The sequence below is a fragment of the Trachemys scripta genome, chromosome 3, assembly GCF_013100865.1.
Source record: "Trachemys scripta elegans isolate TJP31775 chromosome 3, CAS_Tse_1.0, whole genome shotgun sequence".
Taxonomy (NCBI): Eukaryota; Metazoa; Chordata; order Testudines; family Emydidae; genus Trachemys; species Trachemys scripta.
The window spans coordinates 44,195,364-44,217,482 of record NC_048300.1 but is presented as its reverse complement, the minus strand read 5'-3'; the positions used below and the strand labels follow the sequence as shown (position 1 = coordinate 44,217,482).

General features: G+C 44.9%; 1 protein-coding gene across 1 annotated transcript in view; it reads left to right on the top strand.

Moving 5' to 3' along the window:
• The window catches only part of RPS6KC1 (ribosomal protein S6 kinase C1), a 105,998-nt gene that overhangs the window by 61,879 nt on the left and 22,000 nt on the right, over nucleotides 1-22,119 (top strand). Inside the window, exons 10-13 of the mRNA XM_034764581.1 lie at nucleotides 394-441; nucleotides 2,001-2,133; nucleotides 14,185-15,771; nucleotides 16,043-16,132. Coding sequence (XP_034620472.1) covers nucleotides 394-441; nucleotides 2,001-2,133; nucleotides 14,185-15,771; nucleotides 16,043-16,132 — 1,858 coding nt within the window. The remainder of the gene's footprint in view (nucleotides 1-393; nucleotides 442-2,000; nucleotides 2,134-14,184; nucleotides 15,772-16,042; nucleotides 16,133-22,119) is intronic.

The following is a 22,119-nucleotide window of genomic DNA, read 5'->3' as shown; positions in this document are numbered from 1 at the left end:
GTAACACTGCTTTTTATGCAGTTACTCTAACTTGAGTTCTGCTGAATTATACCCTCACTCATAAAACACCAATTGGTGTTTTCTGGGGGTGTTTTTTGGTTGTCAGGTTTTACATTTTCAGGCCGCTGATTGGTAATCAGATGAAGTTTCTGCAGTATTCAGGAGACATCTTTCATGTCCTGAATCCTATTTGTCTTTTAAAAAAAAAATCAGTAAAGGTCTTACTAATGTTATCAGATTTTTTTGTATTTTATTGTGCACTGTTTTTTAATAACATGCAGTATTGGTCTATAGAAATGTTCAATTGTTAATTTTTGAGTTGCCTACTGTTAAGTAGCGTTATACTAATGAGAAACTTAAAATAATTTTTTCTTTAAATTATGTTTTGTTTAGGTTTTACTTGTAATGGATACTAGAACACAGCAGACTTTTATACTGAAAGTAAGTAAAATCTTTATTCTACTTTCCTAAACAACTTCGCCTGCTAATTTACTCCACACAAAGAAAATATTTCCTATTTTTATGGTTGCCATCTCTGTGAATTTTATTGGCACATTAACATTTCTGTCTTCTAAATGTATTTGAATTATATTTTCACTTTCTTCCATTGCCTTGCCTTTCCTTTTTTCTCTGTAGTTCTTGTACCCATACCATTACCACTGATCATGATAGTGGTGTGATCATTGAGGCCAATATCTTAGCAGGCTTCAGGAAAGGATCATAGTTATGTTAGAGCATAGGGGATATAAACCCTCATGTTTCAGGGCATAAGTTAGGAAGAAATTTCTCCTGTACACAAGCTATTCCATAACTGTTCGCTACAGGATTTGTTGCTTGTTACCCTGAGGCATCTGGTACTGGCCACTGTGAGAGACAGAATATTTGATGAGGTGGACCACTGCTCTGATCCAGTATGGCAATTCCTATGTTCTTAAAATTATAAATTACTACAATGCGAAAGGTCCATTTAAGGCTACTAAACTATTAAATTAACAATAAGGACTTCCCTACATGGGAATTATATCCTTAAGGTTTGCCTCCTGTGATTCATGTAAATCAGGTAAAAATTCTTTTGAGAACCCAGTGAATCCATGGGGCTGGGAATTGGTTTACTTTGAGGGCTTGATGCAGCCCTTATTCACACAAGGAATCACATTGATTTGAATTAGGCTACTGACCCGAGTAATGGCTGCAGAACTGAGGCCCAAAGACTATACTGTAGTTAATTGTTGAAACTTTATTTACACCTCAGCTTCAGGAACACTGTGTACACACGCTGTAAATTGTTCTAATTCTATTTATCTTGCTTTAAAAATCCAAACACATACTCTGCGCGGAAAATCATTCCATTTATAATTCACAAATGGCCATTCGTAAACATTATATAGTTCAGATATTGGACCCTTGGTAAGCATTCTCATTGCATCTATAGGCAGACTAGAGGAACTGTATATTTTTCCATTTTACTCCTTACATCTTGTTTATCAATATAGTAGTAGGTCACGCTTACTTCCCGCCCCCTCCATTCCAATAACTTCATCTGTGTGCCAAAATTATTACCTCTTCAGGAACTGAACCTTTTCCTAGTTTTTTAAGTATGGTGGAAACCTAAGGATAACATGTGAATCCAGGATATTCTTTTGTCTCTAGAACGTAGACTGATTTAAACAATGTCTTTTGCGTAAAAAAATAAATTTTTTAAAAAGGTCATAGGGAAATAACTGTGTGTCATCCTGATGACTTAGTTTGAGAGAGATTCTAATAAAAACATTGACCCATGTAATTGATTTTAATGGCAGCTTTGTGCCATCTTCTGTTCTCTGGAAATGCGCCAGATGCCATCAGCAGAGCCTCGGGGGACTGAGGGGCATAGAGCAGCAGATGAGTGGTTTCTCTGAAGCCCAGAGTAACTCGGATAGATTAGTTTGGTTGATAAACACAGAGCACAGCAGGCTCCAAAGGCAACTGAGGGTACAACTGACCTTTTTGTTCTCTGTCAGGGTCTAAGGAAAAGTAGTGAGTACAGCAGGAACAGAAAGACCATCATTCCCCGCTGTGTGCCCAACATGGTGTGTCTGCACAAGTACATCATCTCTGAGGAGTCTGTATTTCTTGTGCTGCAGCATGCAGAAGGTTTGTCTGTGGTTTAAGTACATTGGAAAAAAAATCAAGCTTTCAATCAATGATAAATTTAAATGTCAAATTACTTATGTATTTTTCTAAACAAAATATTTTCACTCTTAGAATAACAAAACTATACAAAGAACAGATTTTTTCCCCTTATTCCTATTCTGAATCTCATTCCTGTTTTGAATTTCCCCAAAAGCTGCTGAATTATTTGAGCTTTAGTAATATTGTATATTTCTAACCATTTATTTTCTACAGGACAGAAAGTGGTTTGGTTGAAACTGCAATCTACAGTATGTACAAGTCAACTCTCGGAGATAAAATCTTTTTGCCACTTTTGTAATCTTTGGCAAGCAAATCTTTTTAATGTTATGTAGCTAAAATGGGAAGTATTCCCATAAGAATTTAATAATTGCCTTCTAAAAAACAAGACCATTTGCCTATTCCTTAACATTACATAGTTATTCTGATCTGGGTTTTTAAGAAAATAGCCAGTGGTGTCATATAGGAGTTCAAAGCAGAACCACAGAGTTGTGCCTTCAGACTATTTATAAAATTCCTGTTATATGTTCAGGGAACAGGTGGCAAAAAATAATTACATTTTGATTTTTTTCCCCTCTGGATTTAAATATTCCCTAATTTTAATTACTCCTTTTTGTGTAGAATGAGTGCAGAATATAAATTTCAATTCTGCTAATATATCTCTTCCTTTTTAAGGGATGCTGCTAATTCAACCAGAAAAGGGAAATACAAGGCACAGAACTAGTTTATAGAGAAGATAAGTTTAGAGGAAATATTATTCCTTTTGTTTTAACTATTTGGAATTTGCCTATCCACATGCCACTTTTGTCACATATGGGAAAATAGACCAACAAAAGTTGACTCAAGAGTTCTCTGTTTCTGTAGTGTTTTATTTATTTTATTTTAAACTTGACCGTACAATGATGCATGAAGGAAGACCTTATGTTAATAGGCTACAATGTAACTGTATATGAATTCTCTACCCCCAAAGAGACCATCCTGGGAATTTGAAAGCTATCAATTGACCTCTGACCTGAATGTATATTGGTAGTTTTTGACTGAATCTTTGGAGAAGCTTAGAAAATTTGTTGAGAATTCATTGGTGCCAATAGATTTCTGCTCCTCGAAGTCTGCAGGGGAAAGGAATGGGGAGAAAAAATATTGGGGCTGGGGGTTACTCAGGTGATTATTATAACTTCAGGTCCCTAGGATTTTTAATTCCCTTGAGGAAAAACTTCCTTTGGTAGCACAGGATGAAGATAGGATGAGAAGAGGAAAAGGTATTTCAGGGAGAATTACTAGGGTGGGCAATAACCAAACATCCCAAAAAGAACTTTAAAGTACACAGCAAACTGCCACAGTCCAGGGCAACCTACTGGAAATGGTTACTACTTTCCAGTAAGGAATATCTTCCTTTGGCTCTGGTGAATGAAGGGGGGAAGGGAAGCAGAGATGTTTCATACCCCAGAGTTCTTGTATATAAGAGCAAAGAGGTGAGCTGAATGGATTGGACAGGACAGTTACTATAAGAGGAAAACTTTACATCTTGGCGGGTCAGGAGAGAATAACGAATCCAGTGAAAAGTTACTGTCCTGGCCTGCTCATTCTTGCCGAAACCAACCATAGCAAGTGTTGAGTTCCCTAGGTGAAATTAATTTGTTTCAACTGCTGCTAAATCCCTACTTTGTATAAATAGTATAGGGCAAAGGGTTTTCTCTCAAATCCCCTTTGTGTATTGGGAGTAATAGAGCAGCATATTGTCTAGAAGTTGGTACACGATAAGCTCAGTCACTGCTCAGTTAATGATTCCTTATAAAAACTACTAATTTTGAGAGATAGGTTAAGCTTATTTCAGTGAGCCAAACATAAAGGAAAAACAATTGCATTTAAAAAATAATATGTCCTCTTTAATAGAAGACATATTTGTATATGTGGAAAAAACATGCAAAAGAATGTATTGTAAATAAGCACTTCTTCGGTCTTACCTAAATCTCAACTATACAAGGTAGCACAAACACTCTCACAGCCTGAAATCATCCTTCAGGGTGTCCTGTTTAGCCTCGAGTGATGTACTCGAGTGATACCGGAGAGGAATTGTGCCACCCCATACTCTAATTCACCTTCCTTTGAGGCATAGCAAGGTGGTGAAAGTTCTTGGATGTCTATGCTTCCATCAACTCCAAAAGACCCTGACTTACTGTTGTGGTTGTTGATTTATTTATATTCTGATAGTGTCTAGGTGCCTCAACTGAGGTCTGAGGTTCTTTTGTACTAGATGCTGTGCATACACATTATAAGAAACAGTCCTTGACCTTGAAAGCTTATAGTATAAATAGACAAGACAAAGGGTGATGGAAAGGAAGAGATGTTCCCATTTAAAGAGGGGGACCTGAGGTACAGAGTGATATGGTGACTTGTCCAAGGCTATGCACAGGAAATATCATAGATCCGAGATTTGAACACAGATCTCAAGAGTCCCTGTCCAGTGCCTTATTTAGAAGACCATCCTTCTTCCCTGATCTTTGTCAGTTAATGAAGTTAAAAAAAAATTGCCATTGGGTTTCTAGTATCCATGGCGATTCTCTGACATCAGCCCTTGAGGTTCCCCAGCTCATCTAGATTCCCACGCCAAAGACCACTTACCATCTCTGTCTTAGTAAAGCATAGCTGGAACACCTTGAGCACAAGAATAGTTGGAATCCTGACTGTCCTGATACCAATTGGAGAGGCTTTTTTGAATTTTGCCAAGAAAAATAACGGGAAGGTGATTGACACCCAGGATGGGGATTTTGATACGGGCTGGTGCAGTGGGCAGTGGCTGACTCAGTAAGACCTTTTAAATTGTTGGACATTGTAGAAATAGAAACCATGAATGTAAAATGGGGTAAAGTTACACTGTATTTGTATGGGGAGGTTAGGCTTTGTCACCAAGAACACTATGGTGTTTTGATGACAGGAGAAACCTAATGGTTAATAGCAGTCAGAATCTACCCTAGAATCTTGTAAATTTCTAGGGTAGAGAATCTTACCAAAATCCCTATAGAGGAGGTTTTCGTAAATTATGGCTACCTCAAACTCATTCCTCTAAAAACCATCTTTCTCTGCTTTTCAGGTTCCCCTGATCAGTCAAAAGCCAAAACTTTCTAATTATTCAGAGCTCCAAGGTGTAATGATAGAGCTAAAAAGGCTGCTTAGTCACTTAGAGGTACTAGCAGTACTGCTCCAAGTTAAAAACAAAAAAAGATAAACAGGCAGGGTATGCTTTGCAGTCATCTTTGGGAATGGATAAAAACTTCAGGGTCAGTGCCTGTTTCAGTATAAATGTCTAAAACTGTGTGTCACTCCTGTATGTCTCCTTTGCATCCAAACTTCAAAAAGTTCTGTTTCATTAGAAAGGAGCATTGAGCAAATAGAACATTTGGTTTATATATTGCTCCGTGGTGGCTTATCATGCTTAGAGGCCAGTTGTACCATTAGGAAGTTCAAGGATAAAAATGTTAATTTTAACTGGAAAACAGTTTGGATTTTAAGGCTTGTTCAGAGGAGGTTGTAAAGTTGCATATGAAGGTAACTGCTTATTTGTGAAGGGCTTTGCTGTTGATTTTACACCCACTCCCTTTACTGCACAGCTTATATCCACTGTCAGGTTTAAAACTATTGGGTTTTAAACTGGACTCAGAAAACTTGACCCCAAACATTCTTTGATTAAGAAGAAAACATTCTTGTTTTACCCAGAAGTGGTGATGCTGTCATTCCTCCAAACGCAGTTAATTCCCTTAACTGCAGGGGCTGGTGGATTCCCTTATGAGCTCTTCTCATGGTCACAAAACATTAGAGGGCTTTAGAGAGGTGTGTTAGAGGCAAGGAAGTCCACAAAGTTATCTGGTAGCTTTGTCAGAAAGCATTTGGCAAGATCTACTGTGGTGGAGAGCCAGTGTGATGTTAACAAGGCCTCAGTTTTTGTTGACACTACCAATGCCAGAAATTTTAGAAACAGATGCTTCAAAAATAGGCTGGGGGGCTTCCGTGGTACATCAGAGTTTAAGTGGCTGTTGGAAACTGTCAAATCTCTTTAAGCATAAACAAGCTGGAGCTCCTATCAGTCTGGAGAGCACTCAAGAAACTTCAAATTTAAGAGGCTTTCAGGGTATGGGAACTAATGGACAACAATTCAGTGGTGGTCTGTCTTGCCAAACTAGGGACTTGCTGGTCAGAATGGATTACATTACTAGCCCTAAAGATTCTATTGCCACTCACGAGAATGTAGTAGTGGCTGTTCTGTCCTTGTCCAAAGGCTGGTTTGAAATGATCGCTATTTCTCAATTTTTGTCAGATGGTGGGCACACAGGCTTCTTCTGTGCTAGCAAACTTTGTAGCAGTTGTTCACCACCACAGTTAGCAATAGTGAAGGCGGTAATATATGTAGGGCTCTGTTTTTAACTACTGTACTGTCATGTTAGAGATTCTGGTGATAAACTCCTATGTACACTACAGCCTCCACTGCTGCTATTATTATTATGCATTGGAGTTATTGCTTATGTTACGGTAGTGCCCAGAAGTGAGGTCCCAGTTACGTCGGGCACTGCACACACATAAGTATGTATGTTTAATCATTTTCTATATCATGAAGTTGACTAGTGACTGCATCTCCTCTTTACAAGATCTGGATTTTATTTTTTCTGCCAGCAGTGCCGCGCACAAAACATGAGATACTTAATGCGGCTTGTGATCAAAGGAGCAGTAGGGAGAGATGGATTTTCAATAGGGCAGAATATCATGGTTTTCATAAACCAGGACTGTGTTTTGTTTTGTTTTTTCAACATCTACTCTAGTTCAAAATGAATTATTTGGAGGAAGTTCTATGGCCTGTGTTATACAGAAGTTCAGACCAGATTATCACAATGGTCCTTATGAACCTTGAAACCATTCCCTCTTTTTCCACTAAGGTACAGAATTTGGGAAAGTTTTGAAGGATGAATTGTGTAGATGTGTCTCGATACTCCTCTCTCCCCTGTGTGATTATGGTTATTTGGGAACCCAGATTGTTGTCTTTAACTTTATTTAGCAAAGCCCAAATCCAGTATGGCCACAATTTTTCAGCTATAATCAGGTTACACAACCCTGCATTGCAGACTCTTGGGCCAACTTAGCAAAAACTAAATGATTGTTTTTTGGGATACATCCGCTTAGTTTTTCAGGATGTGAACTTGCAATGTAACGTGTCTGCAGACTGAATGAGTCAAAATTCAACAGGACATTAATTCCTCTTGTAAACTAAAACTAAAGCATGGCTAGGAAACTGAATTTACTGGTCTGTCTGGTTTTCTTTCATCTTAATGATACTTATCCAAAGGTCTTTGTATCTTCTTGTCTTTGTCACTACTTCAAAATAGCATTATACCCACCCTCACCCTACAGAAAACATTTAAAAGAAAATCAAAAAATTGTGGAACGAACAGGACTTCTGCGTAGCATCACTGCCCAGCCACTTTGCTTTTGATTGCATTCAAATTTGATTGCATTCACTTTCTTGTACACTGACTTTTACAATTCATCTCTTTGGGGGAGGGGGGTGCAGATCTAATCTTCTGTCTGTAACCTGCCTATGCTGTCTCAGTGACTAATATGCTCTGTGCTATACATGCATTGTTTGCATTTTTCTGCATACAAATTCACTTTTAAAAATATGTTTCCATTGTAGCTAATGTGCTCCAGTGGCACAGGACTGGGTGTTAGGAGAGACAAGTCTATTCCTGGCTTTTTCACTGCCCTCTGGTGTGTCATTGAGCAAGTCACTTCACCTGTGGCTCAGTTTCCACATTTGTACCACAGAGATTATACTAATCCTTATGTGTAAGATGTTTTGAGATATTTGGAGGAAATGTGCTACTTTGTATAAATAAATGTGCTACTTTGTATGAATAATTGAAAATTAATTGGAGCAAGGACTAAAATTTGGGTATCCCACCTCCCTAATCATTGGGCTATAGAGTGATTCTCTCTCCGTCTGGACCAATGAATATTTACCTACTTAGCCAAAGCATAACAGTTTCAACAGATGAAATTTGAGAAAGAACCATATCAAAGTAACCTGTAGCCCAGTGATCAGGGCATTCATCTTTTGACATTTCTGAATTAATTTTTTTTCCGGACTGAAACAATTTGCTGACGTTGACATGAATTAACGAAGTGTTTTGGTCAACCAGATCTGCATTTTTTTGGCAGAAAAAAGTTTCAGCTGAAAAATGTCTCCTATATATGAGTCAAATATTATTTTTTGCCTTGGCACTAGTACTTGATTAAAGTAAAATTTACTTGGAATGCACTTTATTTCAGTTAATATTGTAGTGATTCCTGGTAGCAACCAGTATGGCTGGGTTTCCACTTCCGTTCTGAGATCCCGCTTTTCAGGTGCACTTAACTTTCTTAAATTCCTTCTGGAATGCTCAACCATGGTTTGTGTAATCCAAAAGGTAGATTTTTGCATTAGGTAAATTATTTAAAAAAAAATAGTAGAAATGAACTTCTCCTATCTTGATTTAAGTGATTAGGCCTTATGTAATTAAAAAAATGCCCAGCGCTTGCTAGAAATGTCAAAAGTCAAATTACTTAACTCTTTTAAAGGAACTAGATTGCAAGTAGGTGTCACTTTGAAGATTTCTGCTGCAATATTAACTCTTCCACATTGCACATAGGAAACACTTCCTTGGTACAAATACATTTCAGTACATTAGCAGTGATGTATCTATACCAGGGGTGGGCAAACTTTTTGGCCCAAGGGCCACATCTGGGTGGGAAAATTGCATGCAGGGCCATGAATGTAGGGCTTGGGCAGAGGATTGGGGTGCGGGAGGGAGTGCAGGGTGTGAGAGGGGTGCGGTGTGCAGAAAGGGGCTCAGGGCAAGGGGTTGGGGCGGAGGAGGGGTACGGGGTGTACGAGGGGGCTCAGTGAAAGGGGTGGGGGTGCGGAAGCGGGATCAGGGCAGGGGTGCAGGGAGGAGTGTGGGAGAGGGCTCAGGGCAGGGGGTTGGGGTGCAGGAGGGGTGTGGGGTGCAGGAGGGGGCTCAGGGCAGGGGGTTGGGGTCCAGGAGGGGTGCGGCAGGGGGTTGGCGTGCAGGCAGGGTGTGTCGGGGCTCAGGGCAGGGGGTTAGAGGGTTCAGGGCAGGGGGTTGGGGTGCAGGGTGCAGGAGGGGTGCAGGGTGCGGCACCCCTTACCTGGTGCAGCTCCGGGTTGACAGCGGCATGCACCAGGGCTAGGGCAGGCAGGCTCCGTGTCTGCCTGCCCTGGCCCCGCGCCGCTCCCAGAAACGGCCAGCACCGCGGCCCCTGGGGGGAGGGGGCTTAGAGGGCTCTGCATGCTGCCCTTGCCTGTGGGTACCTCCCCCGAAGCTCCCATTGGCCGCGGTTCCCCGTTCCCAGCCAATGGGAGCTGCGGGGGACGGTTCCCGCAGGCGAGGGCAGCGCGTGGAGCCCTCTGTCCTCCCTCCCCCAGGAGCCACAGGGACGTGGTGCCGGCCGCTTCTGGGAGCAGCGCGGGGCCCATGGCGCCACAGGGGTGTCAATACCACCGGCTGGATCCTGCCCACGGGCCATAGTTTTACCACTCCAATCTATACTATAAAATGTAGAATGACTGGCAACCTTGTGGTAGAAAGATTAGATTTAGGAAACTTGTTTGTATTGATGCTAGTTTTCTTGTGAATCTATTAAAGATGAATAAACTTCAGTTTTGTAGTGATACTTTTCACAGTTATTTAGTATGTTAGACAATATTTGACAAAGTGACTGAAGCCCGTTTGCGTGGACTGACTTCTGTAATTTTAGTTTTTATAGATTCCTGATACAATATTAGCATGGTTTGCTAATGGGTTTTCTTGATCTTACACAACACATGGTGGGAGGAGGAGGAGATTATTTGTGTGTCACTCATAAAAACATAATTATATACCCAGAAACAAATATCGCTCTTGTTTGACCCTGGATTAGGCATTTTCAGAAGGGAATAAAATTGTTGTTTTTCAGTATTGAACAAAATTATTGAACAGCATTTATTTACGTATTTCCACTTGCCCAGGAGGCCAGTCTTGACATACTTATACATAAACAGCTATATGTATGAATTTGGACATTAATCAAATGGTTTTTCATTTAGTTGCACTTAACTGTAAATCAGAAAGCAATAAGCAACAGTTTTTCATCGTTTCCTACTACAAGTAATTATTGAATCATAAACTTTTTTCTCTTAAGCTTTTAAAAAGAGGAAGGTTTATAATGGGAATAATTATTGAAGGGTAGGCAGTATGGCCTTTTAAACTGTTTTCACTAGTGTCAGAATAATGTAAATTTGATTATTATTTTTGTATTAAATATAATAATTGGAAGCTGGGATACTGACCATCTTTAGATGACTACTAGGACTAAGGGAATTGTATTCTCTGTTAAAAAGCATCAGAAATAAAAACCTTTAAAAACTGCATGTGCTGTTTTCTTTTTAAACTGTTACATAGTGACTTGAGTGTCTTTTACACTGATAGGGTTAAATGGCTATGAAACATAACGAACCAATAATGTTCTGGGTCACCCTACTAGCAGAAATACCTGGGGAGGAGGATTTGTGGATAGAAAACTCCTTGAGAGTTCCCTTGTCCCAGTGTTGACTTTTCTTGATATATTTTCGAAGGGGAGTCAGGAAGACATGAGAATGGGGACTGGCTTGGCACTTGTGGATTCTGGAGCCCGGGGATTCACAGGTGGGCAAAATGCTGCATGTAGATGCCCAGAGTCCCCAGACCACCTCTGGTTCCCTGATAGTAAAGCTCCTATGCCCCAACGACATCTCTCTTAGACAGGGGGTTTCTCAATGGTGTATAAAAGCTAAGCCCGCATTCTGCCACATTTTAAGTGTCAGTGGACTGCTGCTCTCGTATGGAAGCTCCATTACAGTCCACTCATGTGCAAGAAGTTCCCAGGTCTATATTTATGGATGGGTTAGGGGAGTGTTGTCAAATGAAGTTTTATTAATTGGTACAGGCAAACCGGGACTGTTTCCATTATATGTAAATGAATGAGCTCGGCAAAATTATTTTGCCAAATTTTTAGCATTTAAAAAACATGATTTCAACAAAACTTAAAAAAAAATAATTTCTTTTTGAAATTTTCATTCAGAATTGTGGAATAAAAATCCTACTTTCATTTTTGCTCCCTCTTTTTTTCCACTTGGGGGGAAAAGTGTGAGGGGACAGGTGGAAAGGGGAGAGTGGTTCCCCAACCCCACATTCGCCCCCCCTTCCCTCTGCTACTGTTAAAGTGAGAGAGAGAGAGAGATGGTGGCAGTGGGGAACGCAGAACTGAAAATTTGAAATTATATTGTTTAAAACATTTTTGTTTTGAATTCTTTGTCTGAGGGGGGAGGGGTAAATTGTGGACAAAGCATCAAACTTTTGCAACCCTCCCAAAATTTGACCAACTCTAAAACTTTTATGGAATACAATAAAAGGAGATAACATTCCATATGACTCATTTAAATACAGACGTGTTTTCATGGTAACCACGAACATCTTAAAATCAGGATCTAAAATTATGATATAATCAGTGATTGATTCTCAGTGTTTTCTATATCAGGACCCCCTCCATGTTTTCCTTCCCATGTAGCTGGGACAGTCACATTTAATTATATGGGAATGTCAAGGTGATGACACCCTGACACCTGTTTACAACTTGTAGGTTAAGAGCATGTATGTGAATAGATCCAAATTGTCTTCCTTACCATCAGTTTCCAAACTGTTAGAATTTTTTATTAATATTTTTTTGTTTGATATACTTAGCTTCATCATAACTAGTGAAGATCTTGTTAGATCACATGTACTTTCAGGAATTTCAGTAAACTCTGTTATTTTGAAAGGGAATTTCTTGAAGTCACATTTTTCTCCCCTGAAAGTTTTCTAGGACCTCTCTCTGCCTGCTTGAGGTCAATGTCTTAGGCCCAAGCAAGCACAATAGAACAAATTGGAGAGAGTCCAGCAGAGGGCAACAAAAATGATTGGGGGCTGGGGCACATGACTTATGAGGAGAGGCTGAGGGAACTGGTCTTATTTAGTCTGCAGAAGAGAAGAATGAGGGGGGATTTGATAGCAGCCTTCAACTACCTGAAGGGAGGTTCCAATGAGGATGTAGCTAGGCTGTTATCAGTGGTGGCAGATGACAGAAGAAGGAGCAATGGTCTCAAGTTGCAGTGTGGGAGGTCTAGGTTGGACAGTAGAAAAAACTATTTCACTAGGAGAGTGGTGAAGCACTGGAATGGGTTACCTAGGGAGGTGGTAGAATCTCCATCCTTAGAGGTTTTTAAGGCCCGGCTTGACAAAGCCCTGGCTGGGATGATTTAGTTGGGATTGGTCCTGCTTTGAGCAGGCGGTTGGACTAGATGACCTCCTGAGGTCTCTTCCAATGCTAATCTTCTATTATTCTAATATCTTCTAATTTAATTTTGTGCAACCTTCTGCTTTATACCTATGATCTGTAATTGTTTATAACAAGCATTAATAGAATTTTCAAGCTTTTGAAGAGTAACAGTCCAATTGTATTATTTCCAAAGCTTAATTGCAGCCAATACAGTGGTTACATTTAGTTCTGTAACTTTCTTGGACTTTTCAGAGATGAGAGAACTGGGCTTGGGTTGGGACAAAGACAGATGCGCTGTCTTATTCCTTCCTCTTTAGCCATAGATTCTGATATCTGTTACTGAAGTGTATTGATTAAAATCCACATGCCTCCACAAGCAAAAAAAAAAAAAGGCATAATATAGCAAGGTATCAGGGAAGAAATCTTAACTTGGCAAGAAATCCTGATTTAACAGACCAGGCGAGGGAGTGGGGAGAAGTGGAGCAGCGGCGCATTCAGGGAAGCAGGCGGAGCGGAGGTGAGCTGGGGGGGGCAGGAAGTAACGGGGGCGTAGAGGAACCGCTTCCCGCTCCAGCTCAACTCCGCTCCACCACCGCCGCCTCCCTCGAGTGCCCGCCGCTTGGCTTCTCCTCCCTTCCTCCCAGCATTGCTGCGCGAAATAGCGGTTTTGCGTGCGGCAAGCCTGGGAGGGAGGGGGGAGAAGCGGAGCGGCGGTGCGTTCAGGGGAGCAGGCGGAGTGGAGGTGAGCTAGGGTGAGGGGGCGCAGGAAGTAACGGGGGGATAGAGGAACCACTCCCCGCTCCAACTCACCTCCGCCACCTCCCCCGAGTGCTTCGCCGCTCGGCTTCTCCTCCCTCCAAGCCTTGCTGCGCAAAACAGCTGTTTCGCGTGCAGCAAGCCGGGAAGGGAGGGGGGAGAAGCGGAGCAGTGGCAGCGGCGCACTCAGGGGAGCAGACGGAGGTGGAGCGGAGGCGAGCTGGGGTGGCTAGCTGGGGCGGCGGGGGCACCATACCCCGGAGTCGGCACCTATCATGGCCGGCGCCAGAATGCCGCCCCTAGAAATGTGCCGCCCCAAGCACCTGCTTGTTTTGCTGGTGCCTGGAGCCGGCCCTGTCTGTATCCTACTAATAGGGAGCGGAGGGGCACTAATATCCACAAAACTGAAGAGGGGGGAAACCTAGAACTTGGTAATGATTCCTCCTTTATTCCATCCCTCCTTTTTTCCTCCCCTGATGTCACATAGAAGATTGGAGCTGTGATTCAGAAGCATCTCAGGAAATGCAGATTGGTTGTGGGGAACCTTATTTTCTCTGATTCTTGATATGTCTTGAAACGGGAGAGCAGTTGTAATCCTGGAACAATTTGGTTAGAGACTACTCTGTAGGATTTTAAACATTCTTTCTATTTTAATAATCTAAGATGATGCTACTAACATGAATGTATTAATAAATTTGTTTGAACTATGAGTTAAGTCGACAGGGTCCCTCTAGCTATTCTCTATTGAAATAGCAGTTCTAACCTCCTCTAATTGGCATAGGGAAGTAATTTGCACTGGTGACTTGTGTATTTTATATCTCATAATGAAACCATTTTTTAGTTCTGCGTTAAATTGTGATTTTTCTTTTTCTTTCTTTATAGGAGGCAAACTGTGGTCTTACATCAGTAAATTCTTAAACAGAAGCCCCGAAGAAAGCTTTGAAATCCATGAACTCAAAAGTTCTACTAAAATTCACCTGCAGCTGCCAACCCCTAGCCCTACAGAAATCAGCAGTAGTGTTGACTCCAGAGGAAGCAATGGGGGGAACATGCTGAGAGTTATACCACTGAAGAGCAGCCTTACGCCAAGTTCTCAAGATGAGAGTAGTAACCAGGAAGATGGCCAAGAAGGTTCTCCCAAATGGACAGATTCTGGGTCAAGTTCAGAAGAAGAATGCACTACTAGTTATTTAACATTATGCAATGAATATGGACAAGAAAAAATTGATCCTGGCTCTTTAAATGAGGAACCCGTGCTGAAACCAGAGGGAGAAGATCTTAAAACCAAAGAGTTAGGATGCTTACAGGCACATCCTTTAGTTGGCAATGATAGCTTCAGCTCTCAGATGGCCTCTCGGGAGCTGAAGTTTTTCAGTGAAGATGCTGACCTGGAAGTACTTAGTCCTACTAGGATATCAGACTCATTAAGTAAATCCAAGCACAGCCCTATGGAATTCTTCAGAATAGATAGTAAAGACAGCACCAGTGAACTTCTGGGGCTTGATTTTGGAGATAAATTGTATAGCTTAAAAACAGAATCTTTAAAGCCATTTTTTTCTGCACCAGAGCATGACAGGAGTCTTGAAACCATGGAGAGCAAGGTGGGCTTTAGAGCCCAGGACACAATAAGCCGGGGTTCCAATGACTCTGTGCCGGTAATTTCTTTTAAGGATGCTGCTTTTGATGATGTAAGTAGTGCTGATGAAGGAAGGCCTGATCTTCTGATAAATTTACCTGGTGTATCTGAGAAACTGGAAGAAGCACCAGTGGTTAGGCCAAAAAAGCTTACAAAGACTGATGTAAACATCTTGGAAAGCAAACTGTTAGAAACCCCTGATGTCTTACAATTAAATAATAGTACAGAGCAATGCAAAGCACTTGATCAAAAGTTGAATCATGTGGTGCCAGAATTGGGCCATCCTTCTAGCAAGGAATCAGAAGGACAATATGATGTCACTCAGGAAATTGTCAGGACACTATTTACGTCTGATATTGACCTGGCTAGTTCAGAAGACATGGCTCAGTTTCAAGGACTCGGAGCAATTTCTTCCTCATCATTAAATGCAACAAGCACAGAAGAAAATTTCTTATTTATTTCTAACCCACTCTCAGGTGCTAAAGAGTATAGCTTAGATGGCAGCATTGTAAGAAATCAAGCAGTGTTGCTATTTTCTGATCAAATGGAAGACTTTGGTAAAGAGAAAACAAACCCTGCTCTCTTATCAAAAGCTGAAAGCAAAGAGACAGTAGTGGAGGGCAAGAGTGAAATAGCACTAGAAGGAGAGAAGGAAATACATCAAATTTTTCAGGACCTCGACAAAAGACTAGCACTAACCTCCAGATTTTACATCCCAGAGGGTTGCATTCAAAGATGGGCAGCTGAAATGGTTGTAGCCCTTGATGCTTTACATAGAGAAGGAATTGTGTGCCGCGATTTGAACCCAAACAACATCTTATTGAATGATAGAGGTCAGGAACTTTTGCAAATGCATTTCTTTTTATTCGCTGTTGCTTCCAATTAACTGGGTAGGCGTTTTATCTTGTAATTAGTATCTTCATTTCCTGTCTAGAGCTTCATTATCAGTGCAGCAAATTCACCCCCAGTAATAGCTTCTAGTACTTAATGATGCCATTATTCTTAATGATACTGTTTTTAGCTACAAAAGGAGTAATTACAGTTCACTTCTGTAGAAAATGGAAGGGAAAAATGTTTTGATTTCTCCTGTCGTTTTGTTTTTAGGACACATTCAGCTAACGTATTTTAGCAGGTGGAGTGAGGTTGAAGATTCCTGTGACAACGATGCCATGGAGAGAATGTACTGTGCCCCAGGTTAGAGCAATCACCTAAAATGTTTCACTTGGAAAACAGATTAGCAGTTTTCATTTTCTCATGGAGCCTATATAACATATTTCTCTTTGGGACCTCAAGTTCATGCAATATTTGATAGGATTTTTTCCAACTATCTTAGAATCTGAAAGAGCTGGTAACTATACCACTGTTCAACCGACCTGTAGTTTGATATGTTATGTAGCTCCTCTATAAAATGTTATTGCACTAAACTTCTTGTTTTTTAGGAAACATTTTGTTTTCCTTAGGATATTTCCAGTTTCAGTGGTGGCATGCCTGATCCCTGAAAAGGGCAATTAAAGAAAAAAGAGCAGTTCAGACTGAAGATGCCACAGAAAGATTTTAAAAATACAAACTTAACAAATATACAATAATAAGAGAAACATAAATATAACAGCTTTAAATATAAAATTATAACAAACATACGGATATGTGAGGCACCAATGATGAGCAAAATTGGAAATAATTTAGAGATTGGTATGTTTTCTTAGAACCATTTTTATTAAACCCAATGGGATAAAATGTGCATCTTAGTTTTTCTGGTAAAGCCTGTGCTTCAAACTGCTAATTTTATTTAGTGGCCAAGTGGTAATGCCTGGCAAAAATGAGATGAAATTTCATGTATGAAATTTTGAAAACAAGAGGGTATAAACTAGCTTAAAAAACATACAACAAAAACCTCAAATTCCTTTAGTGGCTGAGATTTTTCACTTGTGGGTTCTGTTCAGAGATGAACTGCTTCGGGAAGTTTGAGCAAAATCTATTCAGCTGTTTGAGCTCTCTGTGAAAGGGGAAAACTTCCTTGCTTTAAAATTTAGAATGCCCTGTACACTTCCTGCTGAATTCACTCACAGATTGAACTTTGAAACTTGGCATGCAGGTGGTCCATAACTAAGGCATGTACATAGTCAGTGACCACGCTTGATAAAGATTGGTTGAATAATAAGGTTATAAACAATTTAAAAGATGGCTTCAGAGCTTAGCATTGAGTAGCACTTCACTCTGTGAGTTAGTCCCCTAAAAATCAAATGGAGTAAGGGGCTACGCAGTGTGAATAGATGGTAGAATATGGGCCATTGGCGTCTGCTAAAACTTGAATTCGAACCCCCCACTGTGACATTGCACTTTGTCTCTGCCCAACCTGACTTGCACAGAAGGTGTTGCTGGGCCAGCTTACAGGAGGAAGATTGTACATGTCTCTGAATCACAGCCAAACACTTCTTTATATTTTCAAACAACACAAAACACCTCACTACCTTAACCTCAGGAACAGGAAAACCTCCAGATCTCTGGTGCCAATTGGGAACGCTGGAGAAGGGGGCAAATGCCCCCTCCCAAGGTTTTTGCATTGGTCAAAGTTCCATAGGCCATGGAGCTTGGGGACCTTTCCTGACAATTTTTAAGCACTGCTCCCATGTTAAATCGGTTTGGCTACTGCCAGAGTAGCCTGGAACATTGCTCTGGCTGCATGGTTCCAATGCTGCTGAAATTTGACCTGGCCAGAAGAAGGCAGATTTTGTGATGGCTGGGCCAAATTTCAGTGAGTGGCATTGCGACTGGGTGCACAGAGTCACATTACTACTCAAATTTAACCTGGCTGCTCCTCCATCCAGATGGAGGGGCAGTCAGGCCAAATGGTGTTGAGAGGGCACACAAGGAGTCCTTTCCTGTGGGGCAGAGTGCAGGGGAGTCAGCCGAGAACTCGGCTCTTGGCGGCACTGGTTCATGCACTGTATGGCTAAGAGAGAGGGGAGACTCTGAATATGTCTACGTTGCAATTAAACACCCGCAGCTGGCCCATATCTGCTGACTCTGGTTCACAGGGCTCGGGCAGTGGGGCTGTAAAATTGCAGTGTAAATATTTGTATTCGTGCTGGAGCTTGAGTTCTGGGACCCCAAGTGGGGGGAGGATCCCAGAGCTCCCACCTGAGCGCAAATGTCTGCACCACAATTTTACAGCCCTGCAACCTAAGCTCGGCAAGCTCAAGTCAGCTGACACGGGTTAGCCGCAGGTGCTTAACATAGGGTTACCATACGTCCGGTTTTTCCCGGACATGTCCGGCTTTTCAGCAATCAAACCCCGTCCGGGGGGAATTGCCGAAAAGCCACACATGTCTGGGAAAATGGCCGGCACTTCCTCTCCCCCTGCGGCTCTGCTCCACTCCTCCTCTTTCAGATTTACAGAGCCAAGCTGCCCGAGCCAGCGCTACTGGCTTCGGGCAGCCCCCCCTGCCTCCGGACCCTGAGCCCCCAGCCAGGCACTTCTCCTACCCGGCTCCAGCTGAGCTGCTCCTGCAGTGCAAGGTCCGGAGGTGGGGGGGGCTGCCCGAAGCCGGTAACGCTGGCTCGGACAGCTCGCTCTGTAAGTCTGAGGGGGAGGAGCCGAGCAGCTCAGCTGGAGCCGGGGAAGGGACGTGCCCAGCCAGCTCTGGGTCCTGAGGCAGGGGAGGGCTGCCTGAAGCCAGCAGCTCGGTTCTTACATTCTGAGAGGGGAGGAGCAGCTCAGCTGGAGCCCAGGTAGGAGAAGTGGGGTCCGGAGGCGGGGCTGGGGGGTGCTGAGCGGGCCAGGGGGTGCTCAGCCGGGGTCCGGGCCGGTGGGTGCTGAGCGGGCCGGGGGCCGGCGGGGCTGGGGGGTGCTGAGCAGGCCGGAGGATGCTTGGCCGGGGATCCGGGGGCTGGCGGGGCTAGGGGGTGCTCGGCCGGGGATCGGGGGCCGGGCGGTGCTGAGCGGGCCGGGGGGCCGGCGGGGCTGGGGGGTGCTGAGCAGGCCGGGGGATGCTTGGCCGGGGGTCCGGGGGCTGGCGGGGCCAGGGGGTGCTCGGCAGGGGGCCGGCCCAGGCTGGAAACGCCTGGGGGGCAGCCTGGGCCGCTCCTCCTCCCCCCACACCCCCCCCTTACCTGCTTCAGGCTTCCCGCGAATCAAATGTTCGCAGGAAGCAGGGGAGGGGGCGGAGTTGGGCGGGGACTTTGAGGAAGGGGCGGAGTTGGGGCGTGGGCGGGGCTGGGGGTGGGGCCGGGGGCCGGTGGAGTGTCCTCCTTTTGGAGGCTCGAAATATGGTAACCCTAGCTTAACATACCCTTTCTGAAGACATTGGACTCTTTGGCTGAGGGAGACCTGGGGTCTGTGCAGGGAAAGGACAAGCGGAGTCCCTGCTGCGGGGAGCGGGAGTGGAATTTGCCCGAGCAAGAAATATCTGAACTGGCGCCACTGCTGCAGATCTCCTCATTTTAGAGTTGCAGCAATTTCTGTCGCTTTCTGTTGCCTTGGTGCATCCATCACAGTGCAAACAATGTGCTGCTGCCTTGGTAGCCCAGCCTTGCAGGAAGCTTTCTTCAACAGGACATGCATCCGAAGAAATGGGTATTCACCCATGAAAGCTCATGCTCCAATACGTCTGTTAGTCTATAAGGTGCCACAGGACTCTTTGCTGCTTCAACAGAATAGTAGTGGTAGCAAAGATCGAAACTCATCCTTCTTCTTCGAGTGCTTGCTCATATCCATTCCATTAGGTGTGCGCGCGCCGCGTGCACGATCGTCGGAAGATTTTTACCCTAGCAACACCGGCGGGTCGGCTGTGGAGCCCCCTAGAGTGGCGCCTTCATGGCGCTGAATATATACCCCAGCCGACCCGGCGCCCCCTCAGTTCCTTCTTACCGCCCCTGACGGTCGTTGGAACTGTGGAGCGCGGCATAGCTGTCCTCCACTCTCCCTAGCTTACTTAGTCATTCGAAGTTATAGTTATAGTTGTAGTTCTAGTGTTTATAGTTAAAAAGTTGTTATAGTTGTTATTGTAGTTCAGGGGGTTAAGGGGGTCGTCTCCCCCTTTCTCCCCCGGCCGCGGGCCCGGGCTCATGCCCAACGCTCCCGGCTTCAAGCAGTGCGCCTCCTGCGCTAAGCCTATGCCCACGAGCGACCCGCACGACTCCTGTTTGAAGTGCCTGGGAGAGTCCCACCAAACAGATAAATGCAAGATCTGTAAGGCCTTCGAACCAAGAAGGAGCGGGACTTTCGGCTCATGCAACTCCTAATGGAGGCGGCACTCAGCCCGGACACTCCTTCTACGGGCCAGACTCCGGCACCTAGCACCTCGGTGCGCAGTGCCCCGGCGGCACCGGCTATGATGACCACGCGAGTGGCGTCAGACAAGCCTCCCCGGCACCGGACCTCGTCGGCACCGCAAGCGCAGCAAGTGCCTCGGCGCCGGTCATTATCCCCAGGGCATAAAAAAGCCCATAAGACGGGGACATCCGTGCCGAAGACGCCGGCTCCCCCAGTGCCGGGGGTAGAGCCGCGTCCGCCGGTGGAGCAACGGAAGCAAGCGCCTCCAGCACCGTCGACTCCGGCGCCGAGGCCGTCGAGTCCGGTGCAAATAGCGTCTCCACCGAGGCCGGCGGTGATACAGTGTCTCCCGTCGACTCCAGAGACCTTCGCGGCGGCGAGAGACTTAATAGCTCTCACGGAGCCCGCACCGCCTCAACCACCGGCACCGACTGCACCGTTGACTCGCCCGGTACAGTCAAGAGGGAAACCTGCCTTGATGCGCCCTCCATCACAAGGGCTGGAACCTCGGCGCCGATCCAGGTCCCGAAGCAGGTCCCCACGCCGCTCGCAGTCCCGGCACCGAATATCGTCTCGGCACCGGTCGTACTCGCGGCCAAGATCTTCTTCGCGGCACCGCTCTACGTCTCGGCACCGATATGATCGTCGGCACCGGTCAACGTCGAGACGTAGTTCTCGGCACCGCTACGGTCGACGCTCGACGTCGAGGGGCCGCTCCCGGCACCGAGCATACTCTAGGTCCTCGTCGAGGTCCAGATCTGACTCCCGGCACCGACGAGGTCATCGGCACCGGTCGCGGTCCCGGCACCGATCGCCGGCACCGCACAGAGATAGATCATCTCCGGACCGGCACCGTGCGGCACCGCAGACCACGGGGATCGTTTCATCTTTCGCGGCACCGCCATGGCCGTCAAGATCGGTGTCTCGCTCCTCGGAGGACCTGTCGAGATCGGCATACCCCCCCTCAGGGGCAGGCCGAGGAACGAGACTTGGGCCATTGGCAGGAGAGGGCAGAGGACCACTCTCATGGACCATCTCACTGGTCGTTTTGGACCCCGTGGGCGTACCACCAGGAGCAAGGGGCTTCATTACCATCGACCTCTCGCTCGGGTCACTCGGTCAGAAGGGCCCCAGAATCCACCATCTCTCGGCCTCCGCCTGGAGGCGTGGAGGCTTCTGTGTCTACACCACCCGACACCATGGACCCAAGTGCAGGTGACGCTCCGACCCAAGAGCAGGGGGACCGGGACCCCCCCTTGGATCCAGTACCACCGGAGGCATCCTCCTCCTCCTCTCCGGACGAGGCAGTGGCAGGCACTTCATGCACGGGTCCCCCTCCGATAGATCTTCGGGCTCACCAGGATCTCCTGCGTAGGATGGCCCGTAATATGGACCTGCAGGCGGAGGAGATAGTGGAGGTGCACGACCCGATCGTGAATATCCTTGGATCGGATGCCCCATCGAGGGTGGCGTTACCCTTGATCCGCACGATCCAAACGAATGCGGATATGATATGGCAAACTCCTGCCTCCATTCCACCCACAGCGAGAGGGGTGGAAAGGAAATACTTTGTCCCATCTAAGGACTATGGGTACTTGTACACCCACCCCCAACCGTGTTCACTGGTGGTGGAATCAGTGAATGCACGAGAGCGCCACGGCCAGCAGGCTGCAGCGCCAAAATCAAAAGAGGCTAAGCGGCTTGATCTGTTTGGCCGTAAGGTTTACTCAGCCGGAGGGCTACAACTTAGAGCGGCGAATCAACAGGCGCTACTGAGCCGCTACAATTTCAACTCCTGGAACTCTATGGGGAAGTTTAAGGAGTTGATTCCCCAAGAGTCCAGGGAGGCCTGTAAGGAGGTCCGAGCCACCTTCTTACCCTCCTCAACCATGGCTCCAAACTCTTCCCT